The 27,520-nt window shown below is 43.0% G+C and overlaps 1 protein-coding gene across 1 annotated transcript in view; it reads left to right on the forward strand.

Annotated features, from left to right (window-relative positions):
• rasa2 (RAS p21 protein activator 2) overlaps positions 1-27,520 on the forward strand; it is a 244,361-nt gene that overhangs the window by 182,816 nt on the left and 34,025 nt on the right. Inside the window, exons 11-19 of the mRNA XM_072473964.1 lie at positions 1,108-1,256; positions 3,511-3,625; positions 9,717-9,791; positions 10,814-10,937; positions 17,660-17,766; positions 18,917-19,003; positions 19,092-19,169; positions 20,104-20,177; positions 20,556-20,665. Coding sequence (XP_072330065.1) covers positions 1,108-1,256; positions 3,511-3,625; positions 9,717-9,791; positions 10,814-10,937; positions 17,660-17,766; positions 18,917-19,003; positions 19,092-19,169; positions 20,104-20,177; positions 20,556-20,665 — 919 coding nt within the window. The remainder of the gene's footprint in view (positions 1-1,107; positions 1,257-3,510; positions 3,626-9,716; positions 9,792-10,813; positions 10,938-17,659; positions 17,767-18,916; positions 19,004-19,091; positions 19,170-20,103; positions 20,178-20,555; positions 20,666-27,520) is intronic.

A 27,520-nucleotide genomic window follows, 5' to 3' on the forward strand; every position in this document is an offset into this window, starting at 1 on the left:
ACATGGGAAGAACATACAAACTCCACACAGTCACCCAAGACTGAAATCGATCCCAGGTCTCTGGCGTTGTGAGACAGCTATGCCAGCCACTGTGCCGCCATGCCGCAATTCAGGAGTGTAATGGAATACCCCCTACTTTCTCAGATGAGTGCAGCTCCAACAATACTTAAGAAGCTTGACACCATCCAGGACACAGCCCACTTGATTGCTACCCCTTCCACAAACATTCAATCCTTCCACCACTGACAGTGATAGCCATGTGTACCATCTACAAGAACTCACCAAGGTTCCTTGGGCAGCAGCTTCCAAACCCAGGACCACTACCATCTAGAAGGACCAAAGCAGCAGATACCTGGGAGCACCATCACTTGGACGTTCCCCTCTAGGTAACTCGCCATCCTGACATGGAAATACATTACCATTCCTTCAGCATCACTGTCAAAATCCTGGAATTTCTCCCTAAGTGCATGGTGGGTGCACCTACACCTCGGGGACTGCAGCAGTTCCATAAGGTAGCTCAACATCAGGGCAACTAGGCATAGGTAATAAATGCTGGCCTAGCCAGCGACGCCCACATCTCATGAATGAGTTTTTAAAAAAATGTATGTATCTAACTTAAATGTGGAGCTTAAAATGGTGCCTCATAGAGGTAAGGATATATTGGTCTGCATTTAGGCCAGTGTTTGAGAATGAGATAATTCCTTTAAAAAAAATACTTTTAAAGATGCATCTTTATCTGCAGCTGACCTAAACTGAATCAAGTTAACGTTTATGTTGATCATACCTTTTGCTGAAATTTGGTTCTCAGACACTTACAGGATTATCCTGGTTTGATTTTTGACATTATTGTGCATAATCTATGGTGACATTACAACTGCAATTTGTTGGACAAGCTCCCAAGTAAGTAAGGTGTTTTGACAAATTGACAGTCTGGAATGGTATCAGGTTTGTCATCTGTATTCTATTAAAGAGATATGACCTCTCGCACATTTTGAGAACAATTTGTGTGGAGTTGTGGGTAGCTGTAAATGATTAAAATGACTTGAGCAAATCAGTCTGAGGTTACATGTTGCTTACTCTACCTCTTGTTTTTCTCTTTCACTCAAGCCCATATCTGCCTCAGCTGTCCATATCCTGGGTGAGGTGTGTCGTGAAAAGCAAGAAGCAGTATTGCCACTTGTACGACTGCTGTTGCATCACAAGAAGTTGATTCCTTTTCTTCGTGCCATTGCGGAGTTAGATCTCCAGCAGACACAGTAAGTATGTCATTTGCTGTAATGATTAGTATCACTTGATTGCCACACCCTGGGAGGAGCAAGAGGCATTTTCATCTTCGGCTCTGGTATAGACTTCATATTTTTAAAATGTATCTGAGAAATGGATGGAACTAAGTAGTGGACCAAATTTCTAACATTAGATCTGACAAACCTGGGGGGAAAAACAGGTGCTGGGAAAACTCAGCAGTCCCAGACAGCTGCGGAGAGAAACCGAGTTATGTTTAATGTTAAGATGTCCTATCATCTGAATAAATGATTCATGTTGTTGTAAGACACTTCTGAGCATTCATGATGAGTTTATCTGAGTCGAATGGAGGATTTTAGGAATATTGGCTTCTAAATATGGGGACAATTTAAGGGTTGAAAGTGTACGATTGTAGTGCGTTTGGCTGCAGTGGTCATGTTTTTAAAACAGGATTTTGTTTTGTAAAGGCCTGGGAGCTTCTCGGAGCCAGAAAGTGAAATTGTCCTTGGAATGTGGTTTCCACTCTGGGCTAATGTACTGCGGTTTGGCTGGGAAAGGCCCCTGGGGAGTTGAGGTACTTTCAGTCTGCAGAGTTAATTTGTTTTTTAGCTTGGGGAGATTATGTCATTGCTGAGTGGAGCTAAGGAATGCGGATGGTCAGTTTTGGAGAAGGCTTTGGAGAGAGAGAAGAGGTGAAGTCTGGTCTGGCTGACTCTTTGAGTCCACAATTCGCTCACAATGGGATAGTTATAAAAGAGTAATAATATGTAAAGCCGAGCAGTCTTGTCTGATGACCAGGAAGAAGCTGAAACACACCAGGTGAACCAGCTTGTTGAAGATATTCAGCCAGAGTCTGAAAGGGCTCCAGCAGGAGCAAAATCTGTTTTATAAGGCAAGTATTACTCTGCCATGCTGATTTTAAGATTGTTCCTTATTTAATGGGAAATTGAGTAGTAGTGTTTAAGGGGTAATGGTGTGCTGTTATTTTCGTGGGTGAGGTTAGAGTTTAAGATTGTAGTCATAATAAAGTTTTTTGTTTTAAAGATACCAAATCCCTATTTCTTCATGCAATCACTCGTGGAGCGAATCATTCTTTCCGCAGTCTTACGAATAAACTAAAATATTGTGGTTTAGGTCCAGTATCCTAAGCACTGTTGAGGTCTGGTCTGGGATCGTAATATATCAGATGTGTTATTTTTAATTGTCTTGCCTTTTAAAAAGTGTATTTCAATCCTGAGCCTGTGGCAGCTACTACATTGCCACTTTAATGTGATAGGGAAAGTTCATAATGATGGGATGTCTGGAATGACGTATCATTCAATTGACTCAAGCCAAGTGGAGAAATGAGATGCCTCTTGCAACAGATCTTGGTGGACGGATTCATGTGATGTGGACCAACTGTAGGAATATTCACTAATTTTCCCCAGAAGGCCTGTGCGATTTTATGCACTTGGTGGATTTTTCAGGTCTTCATAAATGGGATGGTTGATGTTCTCGTGACTTTTTTCTTTGCACGGAGCATGGTGGTTTCACACACAATGACTGGTGGCTCAATATGAGATCGCACAAGGAGCCACGAGGTTGGCCTGGACTTGAGGATCCCTGACACTGTTCTTAAGGGGGAGTTTTGCTACACGTTCAGGATCTTTTATGTGGAAACTGCAGGGCCATGAAGTAGAGCAACATTCAGCAGCAGTGTGGATGAGGCACAATGTAACATACTCTGGCTGTGTTCTCCAACAATGTTCTGGATAAACCTGACTCTACTTTTTGACCAGTGTTGATGAGATGGGGTTGATGGGCGAGAGTCCTGTCAAGGGTGACACCCAGGTATTTTAGGTGAAGTCTAGATCTGCAGAAGGAAACAGAGCTCTTTCATGGTGGCATTTTGTTCAGGTGGAACACCCTACAACTGTCTTCCCTAGATTGGGGCGAGTTGCTAGTTCCATGAAAAGCATTCCAGTAGCCCAAGTCACTGGTGAGCGTCCTGCTTGCTTTCTTCGGACATCAACAGTGCTATGTCATTGACTTGGATTAACCTTTGGGTTTAGGTTCAGGCCATATCAGCCAAATAGATACAATCACTGGCCCCTGTGGCAGACGGGGACTGTTAGACGATGTACAGAGGCCCAATTTTAGGGGTGTTTTTAACTGGAGTGATTGGTAGATTTGATGTGCACCATATGCTGCTAGATGGCAACATTCCAGTTCTGAGCAGTTTTCAGAAAACATGAGATGTCTGAAGTAACCTTATTCTTGTTTTTGTAGGGAAGCCAACACTATTTTCAGGGGAAATTCTCTGGCCACTCGATGTATTGATGAAACGATGAAGCTGGTTGGGAAGCATTATCTGAAAGTGACTCTGAAACCTATTTTAGATGAAGTAAGATACTGTTTCATTTTAATATACTTCCTAGTTTATACTTATGCCAACACTTCCATGATCAGCAAATGGAAGAAAACATACCCCATTGGTTGATCTCCTGTGCAGTTGCTCAAGGAAAAGATGTTTTAAGTGACCGTTTGCTCTCCTGTAACAGACACACCAAGATTTACCTTTGGTCCCTTAACGGCATCATCTGAAAGCAACACCAGATTCCACTTGTAACAATAACCATAACAATGGCCATCACTGCTGCTCATCCTCTCCATTGCCTGATTTATACTCCTGTTTCATATCCAGTATCGGAGGAACGGAGTGTTCCTTGGTAAGCCTGGGGAGTCAGTGGCGTAATTATATTGTCGCTTGACTAGTAATCCGATGACCCGGGTTCGAATCACACCATGGCAGATTGTGAAATGTGAATTCAATAAAAATCTGGAATTAAAAAGTCTAATGATGACGATGAAACTATTGTCGTAAAAACTCACCTGGTTCACCAATGTCCTTTTAGGGAAGGAAATCTGCCATCCTTACCTGGTCTGGCCTACATGTGACTCCAGATCCACAGTAATGTGGTTGACTCATAAATGAAATGAAATGGAAATCGCTTATTGTCACAAGTAGGCTTCAATGAAGTTACTGTGAAAAGCCCCTAGTCGCCACATTCCGGCACCTGTTCAGGAAGGCTGGTACGGGAATTGGACCATGTTGCTGGCTTGCCTTGGTCGTCTTTAAAAGCCAGCGATTTAGCTCAGTGTGCTCAACCAGCCCCAGAGGGTGCTCAACCAGCCCCAGAGGGTGCTCAACCAGCCCCAGAATGCCCTCGGGAGTGGTAATAAATGCGGGCCCAGCCAGCAATGAACCTCCCATGAACAAATAAGTCATTGTCTTTGGTCACCCAATACAAAATCACTATTCACTGGTGCATCCCTGGCCACCTTTGTGAGGCTAAACCTGACTGTTGGCAATGTCTTTGGCACTATCGTCATTACCTTGCACCAGCAACACCTCCAATTTAGAATTCTCGATGTTCAGTTGTCTCCAATGTTATAATCCCTTCTGTTCTCTGTAACTTCCTCCATCCCTGCAACCCTCCCAAGATCTCTGTTGGTCCAATTCTGGCCTCCTGTGCATTCCTGATTTCCACCGTGCCAGCATTGGCAACTCTTCAATTGGTCTGGGATTCCTACTACATCCTTTAAGACAGCCCATAAAATGTACCTCTTTGATCAGACCTTTGGTCCCTATCTCTGTGGCTTGGTAAATTTTATCTAATAATGCTCCTGTAAAGGACCTGAGAATGTTTTTGCTATGTTCCCCAGATTATACATGTCTCATTGCCATCTCTGACTCTCATTCACTTTGTATAAGAAAATAGGCTGGTGTTTGTTTATAAACTGTTCTGTAACATTCCTGTAATCTAGTTTAAAGTCACTAGCTCTATAGTTGACTGATAATGATGCTGCAAAATCTTTTTTACTTGCATGTCTCCCAAGTATTGTGATCTCATACCTACACATTTTTTCTACAAATAATGCTAGTCAAGGGGCATTTACTGACTTGCTGTGTTTGCTATGCAGTCATATTTTGTGGCATGGGATATCAGCTCAACTGTTTGCCAAACACAATACATTTTCTAAGGCATTGCCACATCGCCATCCTTTGGCACCTGCCAGCAGTATTGATGAGGTGGTCATTTTTGTTTGCCAGCTGATAACAAAATATATTTTTTTAATTCATTTTATACGGGATGTGGGCTTCGCTGGCTAGGCCAGCATTTATTGCCCATCCCTAATTGCCCTTCAGAAGGTGCTGGTGAGCTGCCTTCTTGAACCGCTGAAGTCCATGTGGTGTAAGTACACCCACTGTGCTATTGGAGAGGGAGTTCAAGGATTTTGACCCAGCGAGATTGAAGGAATGGCAATATATTTCCAAGTCAGATGGTGACTGACTTGGAACAGAACTCCAGGTGGTGGTGTCCCCATGTATCTACTGCCCTCGTCCTCCTAGATGTAGTGGCCGTGGGTTTGGAAGATGCTGCTAAGGAGCCTTGTTGAGTTCATGCAGTACATCTTGTAGATGGTACGCAGTGCTGCTTCTGTGCTTCGGTGTTGAAGAGAGGGAATGCTTGTGGAAGGGGTGCCAATCAAGCAAGCTGCTTTGTCCTCGATGGTGTGGAACTTGAGTGTTGTTGGCGCTGCACTCATCCAGGCAAGTGGAATATATTCCATCACACTCCTGACTTGTGCCTTGTCGATATTGGAGAGTCAGGAGGTTAGTTATTTGCCACATGATTCCTAGCCTCTGACCCATTCTTGTAGTCACAATTTTTATATGGCTAGTCCACTTCAGTTTGTGGTCAGTGGTAACCCCCCAGGATGTTGTCAGTGTGGTGGTTCTGTGATGGTAATACCATTGAATGTCATGGGGCGATTGTTTGATTCTCTCTTATTGTGGATGGTTATTACCCATTACCTGGCACTTGTGTGGCGCGAATGTTACTTGCCACTTGTCAACTCAAGCCTGGATATTGTCCAGGTCGTGCTGCATTTGCATGTGGACTGCTTCAGTGTCTGAGGAGTTGTGAATGATACTGAACATTGTGCAAAACATCCTCACTCCTGAAGTAACATTATTGTGGGTGGAGGGTCTTGATGAAGCAGCTGAAGATGGTCGGACCTGGCACACTAACCTGAGGACCTCCTGCAGTGATATCCCAGAACTGAGATGATTGACCTCCAACGACCCCGAACAGGAGAGAATCCTCTTCAACAAGGATCATGGCAGCACGTCTGGGAACATCTTCCAAACAAAGCTCTATACCTGGAGGTACCTAAACATATCTGAGCTGGACAGCCCAAATTTCTCCTTAATTCCTCCAGGCTGGCAAATCGCCCTTCCAGGAATAAATCACTAACTCTCTTCAGCTCTTTCTCTTTACATACACCAAATGTGCTGTCCAACCATGCCGGCTCAAACAGGTGGTTAGCGCACATGTGAGCCAGCCTTGAGGCTACCCCCAACTTAAGATACTAGCGGAGTTGCCTCAATATTTTTAATATGGACACCACCACTAGGTTCGCTGAGTACCTTGCCAGCGCCAATGGTGGTGACGCCATTACCAATGCCCCCCAAGCCTGTCCCTCCACATGACCCAGACTCCATATGAACCCAGAGAGCCCCCCAGATTTCCACACTACCCCAACACCTTCTCCGCATTGGCAGCCCGGTAATAGATAGACAATTTGGTAGTGCAAGACCCCTGCCTGCCTGTCCCTATGAATCCTCAGGGCCTTACCAGCCCAAATAAAGCCGGAGATAAGCTACTCGACCCTTCGAAAAAAAGACTTGGGCAGGAACACTGGGAGACACTGAAATAAAAACAAGCATTTCGGCAAGATGTTAATCTTAACCGATTGGACCTGGCCCGCCAAAGATAATGGGAGACTATCCCACCTCTGTAGGCCTGCCTTAACTCCACACACTAAGCTCATACAATTCAACCTCTGGGGCCACCTGGACCCCTAAGTGTCGAAAACTAGTCCCCACTAACCGAAACAGCAACCCCCCCCCCCCCAAAAAAAATCTCCGGCTTCCCTCCCCCACACGCTGACCACAAAATATTTGCTGTTCCCCATGTTCAACTTGTAACCAGAGAGGCATTGTAAGCTCTGCAAAATACTTGGTTGGTCTGGAGGCCTTCCACTCCCATCAGCAAACTGAGATTCGGGCATTTCGAATTGTTCTCCAGATCCTCAACTTTAGCCTTCAGGCCCTTATTCCGCTCCCCCTCGAGCAGTATTTCAGCTTCCAACAAGGTGAGCTTGCCTTCATGCCTCGACAAGGAAACCTCCACACCCTTCAGTGTCTCCCTATGGCCCTTCACAGCTTTGGCCATCTTGCCCAGCTGCTCTCATCAGGCTCAATGCCTCCTCGAGGGTGGCTTTAAATGACTCTTTAGGCCCAGCAAGCCATTCCGTTTAAGGGCCAATAGGTATGGATAACAAATTCTGATCCAGCCAGCGACGCTACATCCCAAGAACGAATAAGAATCTCCTTTCCTTGCCTCTCAAATTGCCCATCCATCTGCCTTTCAAACCCCTGCGGCATCATCCCAGCCACCGTCTCGGAACAGTGCAACCGCCTCCGATATCTCCCCCCCCCCCCCCCCCCCAGCCCTGGTACCATCGCCGGGCTACCAGACGAGGGTTTCTTTCCTGTGGCCTTTTTTGACATTCCTCTATCGACTATTTGTTATTCACACAAACCTGGTGGGTTTGCATACACAATCTCCTGAAAAAATGGGCAAAAGGAATCAAAATACAAGGATCCTGGCAGGAGCCACCTTTCGCACAACTTGCTCTCGCATATCGTCACCGATGCTTTCAGCTGTTTCTTGCTATGGTGTGGGGTGAATTGAATTGGCTGGTAAGACTGGCACCTATGGTGCTGGGGACCTCTGGAGGCAACCGGGATGGATCATCCACTCTGCACTTCAAGCTGAAGATTAATGTGAGTGCTCCGGCCTTGTCTATAGCACTGATGTACTGGACTCCTCCTTCATTGAGGATCAGGATATTTGCGGAGCCGCCGCCTCCAGTCAGTTGTTTAATTGTCCACCACCATTCACGACTGGATTTGGCAGGACTGTACTACTTAGACTTGATCCGTTGGTTGTGGGATCAATTAGGTCTGTCCATCACTTGCTGCTCATGTTGTTTGGCATGCAGGTAGTCTTGTGTTGTAGCTTCACCAGGTTGACACCTCATTTTTCAGTGTGCCTGATGTTGCTTCTGGCATGCCCTCCTGCATTCTTCAGTGAATCAGGGTTGATCCCCTGGCTTGGTGGTAATTCTGGAGTGGGGGATATGCCGGGCCATGAGGTTACAGATCTGCTGCTGCTGATGGCCTACAGCGCCTCATGGATGCCTAGTCTCGAGTTGATAGATATTTTCTGAATCTATCCCAATTAGCACGATGATAGTGTCACTCAACACGATGGACGGCATCCTCAGTGTGAGGATGAGACTTTGTCTCCACAAGGACTGTGCAGTGGTCACTACCGGCACTGTTATGGACAGATGAATCTGGCAGGCAGGTTGGTGAGGAGGAGGTCAAATATGTTTTTCCTTTGTTGGTTCCCTACCACCTGTCACAGATGGAATCAAGCAGTTTTGCCCTTTAGGGCTCTGCCAGCTCAGTCAGTAGTGGTGCTACTGAGTCACTTGGTGATGGACATTGTAGTTCCCTACCCAGAGTACATTCTGTGTGCTTTCCACCCTCAGTGCTTCCTACAAGTGGTGTTCAACATGTAGTGTACTGATTCATTGGTTGAGGATGGACCGTACGTGGTCATCAGCAGGAGGTTTATTTGCCCATGACCTGAAGCCAGGAGACTTCATGGAGTCCAGAATCAATGAGGAGGACTCCCAGAGCAACTCCCTTCCGACTGTACTGTTGTGTCGCCATCTCTGCTCGGTATGTCCTGCTGGTGGGACAAGGCATACCCAGGGATGGTAATAGGGACGTTATGCGTAAGCTATGATTCTGTCAGTGTGACTATGTCAGGCTGTTGTTTGACTAGTCTGTGCGACAACACTCCCAATTTTGGCACAAGCTCCCAGATGTTAGTAAGGAGGGACTGTGCACGGTCGACAGGGCTGATCAAATGATCAAACTCCCACTCCACTTATTCCTGCATCTAGGGCACCACGTGCCTCTGTACCATGCTGATGTGGTGGTGCTGTATACCATATGACTGAGGGTTGGTCAATTATGGCAAACAATTACTTTTTAATTTAGCTTTTAGAGACCCTGATAATTAAAGAACGTATATTGGCACTCCACTGGTGTAACATGGGTCCTGCTTCCTGAGTGACTAAAGAGATCTTTCTACATGCAGAGAAGCCATAAGCAATGTAACACCACAGGCAACTGATGCAACGCTTTTCTCCAGAACTGTACCTTGTGAAAGATCCCCCAGTTTGAACCTGCAAATAACAAGAGACATCTACTTTGACTAGTAAAATGTACATCTGTTTATGAATATTATTTATCTTCACGGAGATAATTGACAATTTTGTTTGTTTAGATTTGTGACTCTGGCAAAACCTGTGAGATTGATCCTATTAAGCTAAAGGAGGGTGATAATGTTGAAGTGAATAAGGTATGTACATGGTCAGATTTTCTGATAATTACTTCAATTTCTAATAATTTGCGGGAAGGCTTGTTTTATAAGTTACTATAAAACTGTTTTATCTAACTGGTTTCGCCATACTATTTTTTAAAAAAAATTTAGAGTACCCAATTCATTTTTACCAGTTATGGGGCAATTTAGCGTGGCCAATCCACCTACCCTACACATCTTTGGGTTGTGGGAGTGAAACCCATGCAAACACGGGGAGAATGTACAAACTCCACACAGACCGTGACCCAGAGCCGGGATCGAACCTGGGACCTCGGACCCATGAGGCAGCAGTGCTAACCACTGGGCCACCGTGCAGTTCCATCACCATACCATTTTAAATTTGTGCGAAAGCGCCTTGGTTACCACATTCAATTATTCACATTTTTGGTTCCTTGCAAGAAGATAACTCTTGAATTTTGATGGCAGAGGGCAAGTAGTGTTGCCAAAAGTTATGCTAGCAAACTTCCATCTCACAGACGTGCCTGCAACTGAAACACGACATACCACTCTCCAAGAGAGCTCATTTAAAAATATTCCTCTGGTTTTAGCCATTGCCCCTATCTAAAGGCAAGGGCTCAAGGCAATTATGTGGAGGTGGCTGACAAGATAGCTGGACATGACTGAGTACTGTTTTAGCACCTATCTTTTGCTGAGAGTCCATGGTTGGTGTTGGGCAAATGTCTACTCTGATAGCTGTGCTGAGTCTCGGGTATATCAGCAATGTGAGCTACCTGCTGTTGGATCAGCCAGGTAATCATCAGGTCATATTGGTGGCTGCGCTTAACAGGTGAGTGCAGTTAGAGAGGGGTGAGTATAGACCGTTCAAGAAGGGCAGGAGAGTCAAAAATCAGAGCAGCAATTAATAAATAATCTAAGAATCTTCCTGATATATTATTTTGAGTTATTTGTCCGAGGGGGTCCTTTCCATTGTGTTGTGAATTGAGCTAGCATTCTAATGCAAATGATACCTTTCTTCATTCAGTTTATGTTCAAATTTGCAGGAGAACCTTCGGCAGTATGTTGAAAGAGTATTCAATGTGATTGTAAAATCCAGTATGAGTTGTCCCACCCTAATGTGCGAGGTGTTTAATTCACTACAAAACTTAGCAAGGAAGCAATTTCCAGGTAAGAGGTAAAAGTCAGAATATTTCAAACCATTTTTTCTGCCAAGCAAGGTAATTGTGAGACATAATATGAAGGAACCGGTTAATAGTTGGAAATGAACGTTGCCTCCAATTACAGTTTGGAGCTTTAAGTTGCAGATCATCTGTAAATCCATTCACTAGTGGCCTACCCATGTACCTGTTTTCCTAAAATTGAGTTATGCTGTGGATTTTGTTTTTGTTAGAGATTTTAAAGTAAGATTGTCGCAGTGTCCTGCTGCATCTATTTGGATTCTTATGAGCTGTTGAGGTTTGTAGATTGAAGCTTAATCGGTGTCAGCAAATCAGGCTCACGACCTTGTGTGCTTAATTTACAGCTGACTTAATTTACAGCTGACTTAATTTTCCAGCCAGTGATTTATAGTGGCTAATTGATACTGTGTTGCATACATTTGTGAAATTAACTTGGGGACTCATGTGGTCCTACACATTAAGCTTAACTAACTTGCCAGAGTTTTTTTTAAAGAGGTAACAAAGAGGGTTGATTAAGGTAATGCTACTGATGTGGGTACATGAACTTCCAAAAGGCATTTGAGACAATATCACACAACAGACTTGTGAGCAAAGTTCTAGCTCATTGAATAAAAGGGATAGTAGCAACATGGATATGAAATTTGCTGAGTGACAGGAGTCCGAGCGTATTGGCTAATGGATGCTTCTCTGACTGAAGGAAGGTTTGTAGTGGAGTTCCCCGGGGTCAGTGATGGGACCATTTCCCTGATGTCTATTAATGACCTAGACCATGGTGCACAGATTACAATTTCACAGTTCTCAATTGATATAAAACATGGTAGCATGGTGACGAGGATGGTGCAGATCTTCAAAAGAACATAGTTGATGGATTGGGCGAACAGGTGACAGATATGGAGAAATATGAAATTATTACTTTTGGTAGGACAGTCATGGAGAGATAATATAAAACGAAGGGGATGCAGGAGCAGAGGGACTTGGGTGTGTATATTCATAAATATTGAAGATGGCAAGACAGGTTGAGAGAGCAGTGAATAAAACATATAATATCCTAGACTTTATTAATAGCTTTATCCAAAGCAAGAAAATTGTTTGGGGTGGTAAAGATGAAATAGAGCAAATGCTCCACATGGTAGGTGGAAGCTCCCACTTGGGTAATTATTTCACCATTGCACTTGAACAAAGCTTCAATGAATTTAAGAGTTATTTGTACAAATTGTTGATAAACATGTGCTTTTTAGCCACTTGATGGCATTATAGTCTGTCATTTGAAAAACTCATGCCATGGGTCTTGTTTTCCGGTTGTACTGGATTTTGGTGTTCATAATTCAGATTGTTTCCATTATTGGTTTAGTTGTGCAATGTAGGTCGAGTATCCCTTCCCCAAAACCGTTGGGTATTCAGATATTTTCGGTTTTCTAATCTACCACAGTAAGCCTAGTCCCACTTGCATTACAATAGGCTAGCTGTAGTCTACAAATACTAGGGTATTTCTCCATTTGCCAACTCTCCCACCCTAATCTTTGCCTATTAACACTTATTGCACCTGTAATATATTACATTGGTTTATTAACGTAACAAATTAACTGCAATTCAGTTTTTGGATGTGTTTGATTTTCGGCTGAACAGATAAAGGATATTCAACCTGCAATTTCTTGATAAACACCACAACATAATGCATGGAAGGAACTGCAGTACAGGGTTCCAACTGGCTTGTTGAATAATGAAAGTGTTTTTCAAATTTCTCCATTAATCAGTTTAATCCACACACACTGTTTTTCTGCTTCTGGGCATTTCTTCGAATAAACAGAAAAGTGAAGGCCTTTCTGCTGTCGAAACACTTAAAAATATAAATTGAACAATAACTTCAACCAACAGCGTATGTGCAGTTAAACGCTGAAATGCGGGAGTTGCTGTCTGAGCTGCTTTGCTCCTCAAAAGGCTGTGTGAAAAATGCATCTCAGCATTAAAATGCGTGGAAGAGCATGAGGTTACTGTACCTGTGGGACATCTACCCATCAAATCTGTCAGAAAAGATTAGGGCTTGTCCATTCCAGTGAAACTACCAGTGAAATTTTAATAGTGATAATTCTTAATTACTGCCCAGCAGTTCCAGGGCAAAATCCCCTGGAATGCTTCTGGGCAAGCCTAATAAATGGCTGGCGCCATTTGTTTGTTGGAGAGAGCAAAGTCCAATCCACACTACCACTGACCGGAAAGTGTCAGTTGTTAACTATTATCTGCGCCAGAACATGGAGTTCACTCTCTAAGACTTGAGCACATCATTTTGGCTGGCACGTCAGTCCAGTAGTGAGGAAGTATTGCACTGTTGAAGATGCTGTCATTTGAGTGAGTCGTTAAATTGCCTGCTCAGGTAAACAAACAAAAGATCTCGAGGCACTATTTAAAGAGCAGCTGTAGAAACCCCTGGTGGCGGCATGTGTGAGGAGGTCATGCACTAGGTAGTTCCTGCTGGGACACTTGTTTTTTTGGCCCTTTTTGCCTGGTTCCCAGTGTTTTTAGGTGCATAAATTCTACTCCTATGAAAGTAGATGGAGCCTATTGAAGAATGTCAAAAAAAGCTGGAAGTAAGAAGTCTGTGGGTGGAAATTCTTTGACAAACGGAGGTTTTACGTGGCGCCTCAGCAGGAAAGATAGCAGCAGTGGGTGTGGAAGGCCCGAATCCTACTGTGTATTCCTCGCAGGTGGTCGTTAACTTGATGGGGGCGGGTGGACTGGCGCCCCCTCCAGAGCTTGACAGGGCACATTGAACACTCCGACAGAAGCTTCGGGCGAATGAGCCACCACAAGCAGTTATCATAAGATTCCATTGCTATTAGGAGAAGGAGCAGGTCCTGAAGTGGGACAAGGAGAACCCTGATTTTGAGGTGGGAATCGAGCCACCCATTGCTATTAGGAGAAGGAGCAGGTCCTGAAGTGGGCCAAGGAGAACCCTGATTTTGAGGTGGGAATCGAGCCACTTTAGAATTTATCAAGATGTCGTCGCAAAGCTTGAGGAGGCGGGCAGCCTTTAATAAGACTAAAGCAGCATTGTACAAGAGTGGGGGTTCGGTTTGGAGTGGTGTACCCGGCGAGGCAGCGGGTTACATTCGAGTCAAAGGACTATTACTTTGACACTTCAGAGGCGGCTGAGGCCTTTGTTACAAAGCATGGATTGGGATCAAGTTAAATGGGCTCTGTGGGGACTTTTGTAATTATTATGGGAAGAGGTTTTGGGGTATTTTATATATATTTGTTATTTCTTTGCTTATGTGATGGGACTGTTTTGCATAAGTTGTATGGTGGGAGAAAGGAGGGGGCTGTTCTGAGGGGTATTGTTTAAAGCAGTATTTGTGGAAATATATGGTTCGCGATAGGATTTTGATGTTTGTAAGGGTGTTGAATTTTGTTTTACTATTTGCAGCCGGGACAGGTAGGGGTGTTTTTATTTTCTTTCATTTTTCAAAGTCGGGGTCGTGGGCGGGTGTCAGGAAGGTCGCGGGGCCGATCGCGTGAATTAATGCGCAACAGCCACAGCAGCTTGCTTTCAAAAATGACGCTTTAGAAATGACGGCCACGACTGGCTTTCAGATGCAGGCGCGCTGTGCACGCATGCCCACTTGGCAGTATGCATGCCCGGAGTCCAGCAAGAAACACTGCCTCCTCCTGACGTCAGCGTGCTGACCCAGGAGAAGAATTTTTTTCAATTCAAAGCAGTCTTCCTGCCTGAAGCAACGGCAGAGAACAGGTCCCGTGCCCCGATCACTGTGTCACGTGCTCTGGGCACGATTGCGATTCCTCTATTTGATCAGCAGCAACAGGACTGCGGGATCATTTTGTAATAAGCAAGAGAGGGCCAGAGACATAAACAGGCCAGGATCTCACAACTAAACCTGCTGGAGAGAGTGGCTCGGACAATCCACAGCAGGACAAAGCAATGGTGGTGTGAGCTCCAGGACCTCTGATGAGCAACCAATACAGAAATGTAACATTGAGTGACAAAGCAAGTGAGTCGTGAGGACCAAGCAGGCTCACCTTCGCATTAAAAGTAAGCGAAAATGGTGGGGCGCGGTGGTTTGCCAGCTTGGGCCGCGACGGTTTGCCAGCTGGTAAAAATGGGTCCCTGGAAAAAAAGTTTGACAAAGCTTGGATCCATATCGAGGATGACCTCTATTTGTGCCAATCACCTACTTGAGAAGTCGAGACTGGACGCCATGGTTGGGGTGTGGGACTTCAGAGATTTGGGGATTGTTTTGGAGGGATGGTTTGCCAGCTCAGAGGAATTCTTGGCGAAGATTGGACTTTCAGGGCCGAACTCTTTCAGGTACCTCAAGATGAGGAATTTTGTATGAAGGTCCTTCCTGACTTTTCCTGTGGAACCGCCGATGTCTCTGGTGGCGAGAATCCTTTCGCTGGCGGGATCGGAGGCGAGTAGCACGTCCTACATTTAGGGGCGGATTCTGTCTGAGGATTCGGACCCTGTGGATGAGGTGAAGGCGAAGTGGGAGAGTTGATGACCCACAGTGGATGATGAGGTGTGCAGTGAGGCCCTTCATAAGGATCTGATCCAATTTAAGCTGGTGCAAAGGGTGCTAAGAGTGCAGCTTCTTTCCAGAGGTAGAGGACAGATGCGAGCGGTGTTCGTAGAATCATAGAATTACTATGATGCCGAAGGAGGCCATTCGGCCCATTGATTCTGCACCAACCCTCTGCTCGGCCTATGCCTCCACCCTATCCCATAACTCAATAATTGCACCAACCTTTTGGACACTAAGGGGCAATTTAGCATGGCCAATTTAGCATGGCCAATCAACTTAACCTGAACATCTTTGGACTGTGAGAGGAAACACACGCAGACTCTGGGAGATTGTACAAACTCCACACAGACAGTGACCCATGGCTGGAATTGAACCCGGGTCCCTGTTGCAATGAGGCAGCAGTGCTAATCACTGTGTCACTATGCTGCCCGATTCCAGGGGGGCCGGCCAGCCACACAACGTGTTCTGGTCCTGTCCCAAACTGGTAAGCTTTTGGGTCTCCTTTAGCACCATGTCAGTGATTCTGAATATTGACTGGGAGCCTTGTCCTCAGATGGCCATTTTTGGGGTGATGGACTTGCCAGGGCTACAAATGGCGGGTGAAGGCAGTTGTCTTTGCCTTTACCTCATTGATTGCCCAGAGACCAGTTGTACTGGAGCGGCGATCTTCTACTCTGCCAAGTGCCTCGGTATGGTTCGGTGACCCAATGAAATTCTTGTACCTAGAGAAAGTCAAGTACACACTTAGGGGGTCAGTTGAGGGTTCTGCTGGAGATGGCAGCCATTCATTGCCTACTGTTATGGGCCTGGGTTTAACAACTCCAAAGTATATTATGGAGTCCGCCTGGCCTGCAACCATTATTGATTTTGGTTACGATGAGCACAAGAGCCTGCCTTTCAGGTGTTAATTAACAGAGTTTTTAGGCGCTTTTAATCAAAAAACAAGCTTTATTCTACAAATTTAGTTAACATTTGTAGAAACATACAGTAAGCATTTTTATCAACTACAGACATAAAGACCCCCACACAGCTACAGTAATCTATGTATAACCCTTAATGAATTCCCCCTTTAACTGTTCAATTCAGTAACAAAATCCAGGTAAATCCAGAAACCCCTTTTCAAAGGTGTGGCCCAGCACACTGCACTCTTACTGGTATAAGACTTGTTAGTAATACTCTGTTCCCCTTCCCAAACAGCAGGTTTGAATTCCTTCCAGAAAGCAGTTATCTCTTTTAAGTTATCAAGTAGTCTGGAAACCGCTTTTAAAATGTAGAGAGAAACACTTCTTTCAATCTGGGCAGTTCAAAACCAGTCCAAACTCAAAGCAAAAGTAAAAACTCCCAGAACCACAGCCTAGCTCCGCCCACACAATGACATCACTGAAGCCATGTGATAAGACAAAAATATTTCTAAAAGGGACACTCCCATGACACTACTTTAAGGAATCTGTCACCGTCAGTTGCTGTGGGGGAGCGGGGCTTGGTTTTGGGTTTTGTTCTTTTTTTCCCCTCTCCTCTTTGTGGATGAAGTGTGTGTGGTTGATAGGGTTTTTGTTACGCTGGTTTTGTGTAAACTCTGCTCTGTGTAATGTGGCTTGGTTATAACATTTATTGTAAATGGAAAATCTTCAATAAAAATATATATATTTTTTAAAAGAGCAGATGTATTTTGATATCCTGACCATTTTTTCTTCAGTTGACTGTGCTAATAATTAATTAATTAATTGGCCAAACTTTGTTTTGCTGGACCTTGGTGTATGAAAATTGGCTGCTGCATTCGCCAAGTGCAATCACCTTAATTTATTTTTAAACGAGTACCCCTTTGAGCAGTTGGAATTAAAAGGGTTGCTTATTAATGGTATGGCGACACTTTCCTGAGAATTCTGCAAACACGTGCCAAAGTGGAGTGTGGTCCTACCTGCATAAGCAACTCTGGTAAAGTTAAACACCAGCACCATCCTTGTTGCCTTGGATCTGACAATTTTGTTTTTAAGCTTTCAAGATTTGGTAAGTGGTATATGTCCCTATGTGTATTCAGGGAAAACAAACCCTGCAGGTGGATGTGATTTCTCTGTAACTTATTTGGAAAGGTTTGAATGTATCAGTGCAGGCCAGACACCAAAAATAATTTAAGGTATTGTTAACTGCCATTATTTACAAATCTCTGTTTTTCTAGACGATCCTCATGTGAAGTACTCTGCTGTAAGCAGCTTTGTTTTCCTTCGATTCTTCGCAGTCGCAATGGTTTCGCCTCATAGTTTCCACCTCCGGCCCCACCATCCAGTAAGTTGTGCGACATAGTTCAGAATTTTTAAATAAAGAAATTGATCACCGAGGACGACTCACAATCTGAAATACACTGGTTTGCTTTAACTCTTTATCTGGCACAGTGAATATGGATGTGACCAACTTGTAATGAGGTAACGGTACACACAGACAATAATTGTGGTGACTTCATTCTGCATTGTATAAACAGCAAATGCCCTGATAGAAATGAGACTGAGTTAATAGTGTCTTTCATGGCAAATTCTGCCTGAGCTGACTGTTCAGCATTTTCTGTTTTTCTTCCAAAGTTTGAGCATTCGCAATATTTTGCTATTTTAGTACATGGACCAAGTTAGGTGTACTTGTGTCTTGACCAGGTACTTGCAAATCATTTAAGGCAGTGGACCCTTCAGAACAATGCAATCCTACAGTATCTGAAAATCACCACTAGGAAATAAAAAAAGAAACTGAGGCAGTGGCAGAGTGGTATTGCCATTGGACGGGTAATCCAGCGACCCAGGGCAATGCTCTGTGGACCTAGGTTTGAATCCCACGTGGCAGATGGTGAAATAAGAGTTAAATAAAAATCTGGAATTAAAAGTCTAATGATGACCATGAAACATCTAATGATGACCATGAAACCATTGTCGAATATTGTAAACCAACCTGGTTCACTAATGTAATTTAGAGAAGAAACTTCCATACTTAGCTGGTCTGGCTTGCAAGTGACTCCAGATCCACAGCAATCTGGTTGACTCTTAATTGCCCTCAGGGATGCGCAATAAATGCTGGCCCAGCCAAAGACACCCGCATCTCATGAATGAATATTTTAAAAAACAAAGTAGTGAGAGAGGCAGTAAATAAGTGAACTAGGAAGTTGTGCTGAATGATGAGCAATTTGATGAAAATTTAAGCAATTTTCAAAGCATATACAATCTTGAAAATCCATGAGAAGCATGTGCCTAAGAGAAAATTATAAGATTACATAGGCCTTTGTCTCAATGGCAATCAGGCTTAAAGCCTAAACTAAAAGTGTTGCGGTGCTGCTCGAGAGATTAGTCTCTGGGTTAATAGCTTTTCGTCATCCTTTTATGTTCTGGCCTGAGAAACTGGTAGATGCTGTTAACTTTTCAGTTTAATTTTTCCATTTCTTCCCATTTCCTTGTAGGATGTTCAGACATCTCGAGTCTTGACCCTAATTTCTAAAACAATCCAAACCTTGGGAAGCTGGGGCGGTTTATCGAAAAACAAACTGGTCAGCACCAATTTTTTTCTTTTTGCGAAAAATTTACATTTTATTGCTTCATTTTGTGCACTAATTTGCAATTTCTTATGAATTACAGTCCAGCTTCAAGGAGTCCTATATGTGTGACTTTTTTAAACTGTTTGCAGAAGAAAAATGCATTGAGTCAGTTAAAAAGGTGAGCTTAAGAATGAAACTAAAGAATTCTGCAGTCATTTCAACTTCATAAAGATGTTACTATTGCTGGTGTACTGAATGACGTATACTACAAATAGAGAATTTTGGTAGTTAAAATTTATTCTATGGTTGATCATAATCTGATATTGTGTTGTCAGTATTGTCAGCATCCTATTTGATTATGATGGAATGGGAGAAGAAAAGAATTAGAATGTACCCTACTTGGATATCATTTTAGAAATGCGCATCTTGCATTTCTGGGGAAATTGAACTTAAAAGGATATATACCTATCATCTGAAAAGTCCAAAATCACTTGTTTCTCCTCATTCATAAGGTGTCCTGGCTGCAGTTAAACCCTGATCTTTGTTTCTTATGTGATACTTTCTAGATAGAGTGGACTGGTTGAGTATTAGTGATCAACACAGTTCACAGGAAGTGCAATTTATTTTAATGCAAATGCCTCCTCTCATCTTGCACAATTTGTTTTATCCATTCATGGGATGTGAATCTCCTTCACAAGACCAGCATTGATTGGTTCTTAAATATAGCTGCGGTGGCATGCTAAGCATTTCAGGGGGAAGTTAAGAGTTGGCCATATTGCCTGGGTTTGTAGTTAATATATAGGCCAGGCGAAGACTTTCTCCCCCAAAGTGTATTCATGGACTAGATGGATTTTTCATGACAATCTGATAATTTTGCATTCCCTGTTTCTGATATTTAGCTATTTTCCCCCAAGGTTTTTTAATAATGACGTTTTAATTCCCCAACCACCACAATGTAATTTGAACTCTTATCACCAACAGGACTGTTAATGCAGGCCTCACCAGTTAGTAACATAACTACGATGCTACCCTATGTATCCTAAAACTGTGCAGTGAGTCTCTGATTTCGCTAACTGTATTTTGAAAATTGTCATTTATATTTTTGCCTTTAGTTTATAGATGAAATATCTTCTGCGCAGAGTAAGGAGCCCACTGGTGTGGATGAACCAATTATTCTCAAAGAAGGGTAAGAGTAAAAATGAGCAATCATGATGTTAAATGACACATTATATAAGATATGTCATAATGTGGAACTGGTGAGGATACCCAACGGTTATGAACACGCCTGTGAGAACAACCATTTTGCCAAAACAATGAGCAACATAGCATTAAGGCCAAATATCAGAGACTGTTCAATAGAAGGAGGTAAACTTAAGTCCCTCATACTGAATACCCTGACAAATTTTGACATTGTTGAGATAGCTGAACTAGAATAATTTGGCTAGGGCTTGACTTGTTGCAATAGAAAACAAATGAAGCAAGAGTTTTTACCAAATCCTTGGACAATAGCTAATTGACGCCTTGAACACTAAAAACAAAACAAAACATTTTTTCTCCTTTGCAGTGAAGTTATTAAAAGAGCTCAGGGAAGAAATCGAATCCGTAAGGTTCATAATTTTAAGAAGCGATGGCTCCGTTTGACCAACAGAGAGATCTCTTATCACAAACAGTCAGGTATGCCTATTAGACCTGTTTCTATCATTAACCGTGTGGTTGAAGTCATGGGATAGCATGGGAGCAGTTGAGCCAATGTGGGGTTCAGTGGGCACGGGGCTGGGGTGGGACAGTGGTGCCCAGGTCCGCATGGGATTTGGCAAAGGCAATAGGGTCTGCTGAGTAGGTGGTGGAATAAGTTGGGGAGAGGGGCTGCTGAGTGAGTGAAAAGATGTGGGGTAGGAAGGGGTTTGGGAAAAGAATCCTATATTTGGATTGGGGGAGAGGGGCTTCACTGCATCTTCTGTCACCGTGGAATATGGACAGCTTGGCTGGAAACTACATGAGTGTATAATAAAAAGTTCAAAACACAGATTTTCATATTTGTATTATGCGATAAAGGAGATTTAATAATTGCTGCATGTTACTATATTGCTTTATTGCTTTCCATTTTCATTGACATCTGGAGTCATATAAATTTTTCATTAGTTTTAAAAAATATATATATTCATAGAGGACATTGTTGCCTATCCCTAATTGCCTTCTAAAATGGGGTCATATTGGAAAATAGTTTACACAGCACTTCTGTAGTCCTTTGCTTCGTGTGTACATAATCCAGCACCATCATGTTCTGTTAGTGCATGTAATGAAGGATGAAGTCTATGCAAATTGCAATGAATACTGAAAAGCTGAAGTCATTTTGGTGATTTGAAATAAGTACATTGGATTATGATGTTGATTGTAGAAAAGGTAAACAAAGGGAAATCTAATGTTTGCACCCACTTGAAGTTTAAGCATTCCGCCTGTTTGAAGTGGCCGAGAAGCTTTTGCATTTCACTGCAGATCATAAAAAGTGCTAAAATTACGCGATTTCTTGTCGCAAAAATCTTTCATACCTTTTTACCTTCTGCCACTCATCCCTGGGATCTGCACTGATCAGTAACTTTACCAATTCTTTGTACAACGGAAATGATTTCAATTGCACACTTTGAAGGAACAGATTTGAAGCAGGGTGAATTATTATTACTTGTATTGATAGATGTTGCGGTTTGCCTTTGTTGCCATGGTCAATTCTTTGGAACTCTCTCCACCCCTCATCACCCTTCCCACTTTTGAAAAAAAAAGCCCTCTCAAAAAAAAAATTCCTGGGCCAAGTTTTTTCATCACCCTCACACCAAAGCCAAGTAAGTGCCTGCTCCTTTTTGTCATGTGAGAGTACCTTTAAGAAATGGGTGTTTATAAATGGATGTGTATGTAAATATCTGTAGTGAGAGTACCTTTAAGAAATGGGTATTTACTACTGCAGTGATGTCAGAGAGTGGATGGAGCTGCGCTGTCTGTCAGCGTTTTAGTGTTGTTTTTGAGCAGGCTGCAGAGTGTGTTTTAGTTTCGTTTTCAGAGCTGGATAGCTGCAGTCACAGCCAGAAGATGTATGAATCTAACTCTGTAATATAAATATAAATATTCCCGTACCAGCCTCCCCGAACAGGCGCCGGAATGTGGCGACTAGGGGCTTTTCACAGTAACTTCATTTGAAGCCTACTTGTGACAATAAGCGATTTTCATTTCATTCATTTCATTTTCATTAAAGACTGTAAATTGATCCTGGTGATTTGAAACTAATAACAGTAGTGACCTTAACCTGATGTGCTTCTAGTAAAGGGTGTTTAAGTCGTATGGATGTTAAAAGGAAAGCTTAAAGGCTTTGGGGGTTGTATTGGAATTAATGGTTGCTAAGATGTTCACTATGTTTTAAAAAGGTTAACTTGAGTTCATAGAAAAAACATTGTTTTGTTTTAAAGAATACTTTCCCATTTCTGCTGTACCACCTGTAGAGTGGACCGTGTGCTCCCCGTACCACGATCTACTAAAAGTTGTGGGTCAGGAGAACTCCATGATACACTTTGGGGTTCTCTAAACCCTGGCCTATAACAAATTGGGGGCTCGAGGGGGATAAAAGTCTATCTATTGGATTGGCTCAGTGAACTTAAAGCCAGTGAGGGGTGAGCATATTGTGGTTGCTTTTCAGGTGTGGTATTTCAGTTAGGGAGTGTGTTGTGGACAATGGCTCTTTCAGAGACTCTGAAGATTTTGGGGGTGGAGACGGTCACACGCAGTACCTTACGGACAGAGACTAAAAGCAGACTGTTAGATTTGGCAAAAACATTGCAGTTAACATTACCTGACAAAATGCGAAAAGATGAGGTAATTATGGCAGTGGCTAAGCATTTAAAGTTGCCTGAGATACAGTCTGACTCATTAGAAATGGCAAGGATCCAGTTGCAGATTAACTTGAACATGAAAAAGAATTAAAGCAGCTTGAATATGCAATGAGAGAAAGGGAAAGGGAGATACAGATCAGTGAAAAAGAAAAGGAGAGAGAAGAAAGAAACAAAGAAAGAGATAGAGGAAAAGGAAAGAGATAGAGAGGAAAGGGAAAAGGAGAGCAAGGTGAAATTCAGAAAATGGCTATGAAACGTAGTCAGTTAAAATTGGCAGACGTAAAGGGAAACATACAGTTGGTTGATAGAGATCAGGATAGTGAGAAAGAGCGTCATAGTCGAAGGCTTGGTGGGGATCTATTTATATATGTCCAAAGTTTGACGAGAAGGAGGTGGAAGCTTTCTTCATTTCATTTGAGACAGTAGTTAAACAAATGAAATGGCCACAGGACATGTGGGTATTACTGATTCAAACAAAGCTGGTAGGTAGGGCTAGTGAAGTGTTTGCATCACTACCGGAGGAGGTATCTGGGACATATGGGGAGGTGAAAAAATCCATCTTGGGTGCATATGAACTAGTGCCTGAAGCCTACAGACAAAGGTTTAGAAATTTAAGGAAAGAATTTGGTCAAAAATATATGGAGTTTGAAAAGATCAAAAGAGTAATTTTGATAGGTGGATAAGGGCTTTGAAAATAGACCAAACGTATGAAGCTCTGAGAAATTATACTTTTGCAGGAGTTTAAAAATTCAATTCCTGATGTAGCGAGAATTCATGTAGAAGAGCAGAGGTTGAAAACAGCGAGTTTAGCAGCAGAAATGGCAGATGATTATGAATTAGTTCACAAATCAAAGCTTGGTTTCCGACATCAGTTTCAGCCTGTGAGGGATAGAAACTGGGAACATGAGAAATACTCAAGTGGTAAAAGTAAAGGTGATCTGATGGGAGATAATAAGGAGAATATACCTCAGATTAAAAAAGAAATCCAGGAGGGTGGAAGAGACATGAAAAGTTTCAAATGTTTTCACTGTAATAAACTAGGCCATGTAAAGTCGCAGTGTTGGTGGTTGAAGAAAAGCACTGGGAAGGCTGATGTGGTAAAACAGGATAAGACAGTGGGGTTTGTGAAAGTGGTAAAGGAAAGCTCAAGTGAAGCGAAGGAAGTGCACAAGATTGTACAGCCTGATCAAGAGGTGATTGATAAGAAGGTGCCAGATTTTTAAAAAGAATTTACTTGTGTGGGTAAAGTTTACTCGTGTATCAGGAGGAGCAGGTAAGGAAGTCACAATTTTACGAGATACGGGAGCTAGTCAATCTTTAATGGTAAGAGATGAGGAGTTATGAAGCTTGGGAAGAATGTTGCCAGAGAGGTGGTAATATGTGGAATTCAGGGTGAGAGGAGTAGTGTTCAATTATATAAGGTAAGGCTGGAAAGTCCAGTGAAGAGTGGAGAAGTGGCAGTAAGATTAATAGAGAAACTATCTTGTCCAGGAATACAGTTTATCTTGGGTAATGATATAGCTGGATCGCAGGTGGGAGTGATTCCTACTGTGGAGGATAAGCCAGTGGAAAATCAGACAACTGAAGTGTTGAAGGACGAATATCCTGGGATTTTTCCAGATTGTGTAGTAACAAGGTCGCAAAGTCGCAGGTCAAGACAAGAGGAGAAATCAAAGAGTGAAGTTGAAGTGCAATTATCAGAAACGATTTTTGATCAGATGGTTGAAAAAGAACAGGAACTGGTGGAGGATGAGGCGGATATTTCTGTTCAGGAAAATTGGCGGAGTTACAACAGAAAGATATAGAAATAAAACGGATGTATCAGAAAGCATACACGGAAGAAGAATCTGAGTGTATACCAGAGTGTTATTAGCGTAAAAGTAATGTCTTGATGAGAAAATGGAGACCTTTACTTATGCAGGTGGATGAAAAGTGGGCAGAAGTAGGGTTTAGAAAGGAGGTGTTGCGAGTTGCACATGAGGTACTAGTGGGAGCTCATTTGGCAATAAGGAAAACTCCAGCTAAAATCCAGAAACATTTTTATTGGCCTGGACTACATAAAGATGTAGTTAAATTTTGTCAATCATGTCACACATGTCAAGTGATAGGGAAACCTCAAGCAGTGATAAAACCAGCACCCTTAATACCCATTCCAGCATTTGAGGAACCTTTTACAAGGGTCCTAATTGATTGCGTAGGACCGCTTCCTAAAACGAAAAGTGGGAATCAATATCTTTTGACTATAATGGATGTGTCTACTAGGTTTCAAGAGGCCATTCCAGTATGTAATATTACAGCTAAAAAGATTGTGGAGGAGTTACTTAAATTCTTTACTAGATATGGACTACCACAGAAATACAATCGGATCAAGGATCAAATTTTACTTCAAGGTTATTCAAAGAAGTTATGGATAGCTTAGGAATAAAACAATTTAAATCAACTGCGTACCATCCAGAATTGCAGGGTGCGTTAGAAAGGTGGCAGCAGAAGTTAAAGACAATGTTGAGGGCTTATTGTCAAGATTATCCAGAGGTTTGGAATAAAGGAATTCCATTCGTACTGTTTGCAATTAGGGATGCACCGAATGAGTCAACCAAATTCCGTCCTTTTGAACTAATGTTTGGTCATGAGGTAAGAGGATCACTTAAATTGATGAAGGAAAAATTGGTGAGTGAGAAATTGGAAATTACATTATTGGATTATGTGTCAAATTTTAGGGAACGATTAAATAGAGCAGGTGAATTGGCTAGACAACATTTAAAAGTTGCACAAAATGTGATGAAACGGGTAGCGGACAAGAAATCCAAAGTTCCTAGTTTTGCCAATGGAGATAAAGTTTTAGTGTTGTTACCAGGGGTAGGTGAGCCTTTAAAAGCTAGGTTTTGTGGACCTTATCAGACTGAAAGGAAATTAAGTGAGGTGAATTATGTGGTAAAAACACCAGATAGAAGGAAAACTCACCGAGTGTGTCATGTGAATATGCTTAAAAGGTACTTTGAAAGGGAAGGAGAGAAAAAGGAGGAGATTTTAATGATTCTAACTCAGTGACGAACCAAATCCAAATGACTGTGAATTTGACATACCTCAAATTAAATTGGAAAATGAGGATGTTCTTAAAAATTGGGATAAATTGTTGAGTTACCTTCCAGAGGAAAAACGGACTGACCTGAAAGAGTTATTGATAACACAAGGGCAAGTTTGTGGAGATAAATTGGGAAGTATTAAAATGGCTATGTGTGTTGTAGATGTGGGAAATGCTGTTCCAATCAAACAACATCCATACAGACTTAACCCTTTAAAATTGGCACAGGTTAACAAAGAGATTGAGAGTATGCTTAAAAATGGCATAATTGAAATGGGTTGCAGCCAATGGAGCTCATCCATAGTGATGGTACCAAAACCAGACGGTACCCAACGGTTGTGTGTGGTCTATAGAAAGGTTAATGAAGTTACAAGAACGGACTCTTATCCTATCCCACGCTTGGAGGATTGCATTGAGAAAGTGAGACGGGTTCCGGGTGCGGCGATGACCAGCTGAGTCGCACGTTTCGGCAGCTCCCTGTGAAACGGACTTTTGGGCTCTTGATAGGAGCCCCAACGGCAATTTTGACGGCTAAAAACACTGTGCGGTAAACCAGAAGGGAATCCCCCCTGGATACGGATGGAAAAAGGAGAGGGAAGTGGCCAGATTGCAGTGGATCCTTCAGAACAGCGGCAAGGAAGGCAAGCAAAAATCAAGATGGCGTCGGAAGGTGGCAGTTTAACATGGGGCCCTGAACAACAAGAGTTCTTGAAATGCTGTGTGGAAGAGCTCAAAAAGGAAATGAAGAAAGAGCTGTTGGCCCCGATACTACAGGCGATCGAAGGGCTAAAGGAGGAACAAAAGACCCAGGAGCGGGAGCTTCGGGTCGTGAAGGCAAAGGCAGCCGAGAATGAGGACGATATACAGGGCCTGGTGGTGAAGACGGAGACGCAGGAGGCACATCAGAAACGATGTGTGGAAAGGTTGGAGGCACTGGAAAACAACGCAAGGAGGAACAACCTGAGGATTCTTGGTCTTCCTGAAGGTGTGGAGGGAGCGGACGTCGGGGCATATGTGAGCACGATGCTGCACTCGTTAATGGGAGCGGAGGCCCCGGCAGGTCCGTTGGAGGTGGAGGGAGCATACCGAGTGATGGCGCAAGGACCGAGAGCAGGAGAAATTCCCAGAGCCATAGTGGTGAGATTCCTCCGTTTTAAGGATAGAGAAATGGTCCTTAGATGGGCGAAGAAATCTCGGAGTAGTAAATGGGAGAACGCGGTGATCCGCGTTTATCAAGACTGGAGTGCGGAGGTGGCGAGAAGGAGGGCGACCTTTAATCGGGCCAAGGCGGTGCTTCATAAAAAGAAGATAAAATTTGGAATGCTGCAACCGGCAAGACTGTGGGTCACATATCGAGAGAGGCACCACTACTTTGAGACGGCGGATGAAGCGTGGACTTTTATTGTGGAAGAAAAACTGGAATGAGCGGGTTATTAAAAAGAACGTTCGAACAAAGTGGTGGGGCGAATGTGGGGGGCAAAGAGGGGTTTTATGTACTAATCCTGCGATGTGATAACTTTTCTCTCTCCCACCGGTGGTGATGGGGGGAGGAGGGGAGGTGGAGGAGATGGG

This window comes from Scyliorhinus torazame, chromosome 14 (genome assembly GCF_047496885.1).
Source record: "Scyliorhinus torazame isolate Kashiwa2021f chromosome 14, sScyTor2.1, whole genome shotgun sequence".
Taxonomy (NCBI): Eukaryota; Metazoa; Chordata; class Chondrichthyes; order Carcharhiniformes; family Scyliorhinidae; genus Scyliorhinus; species Scyliorhinus torazame.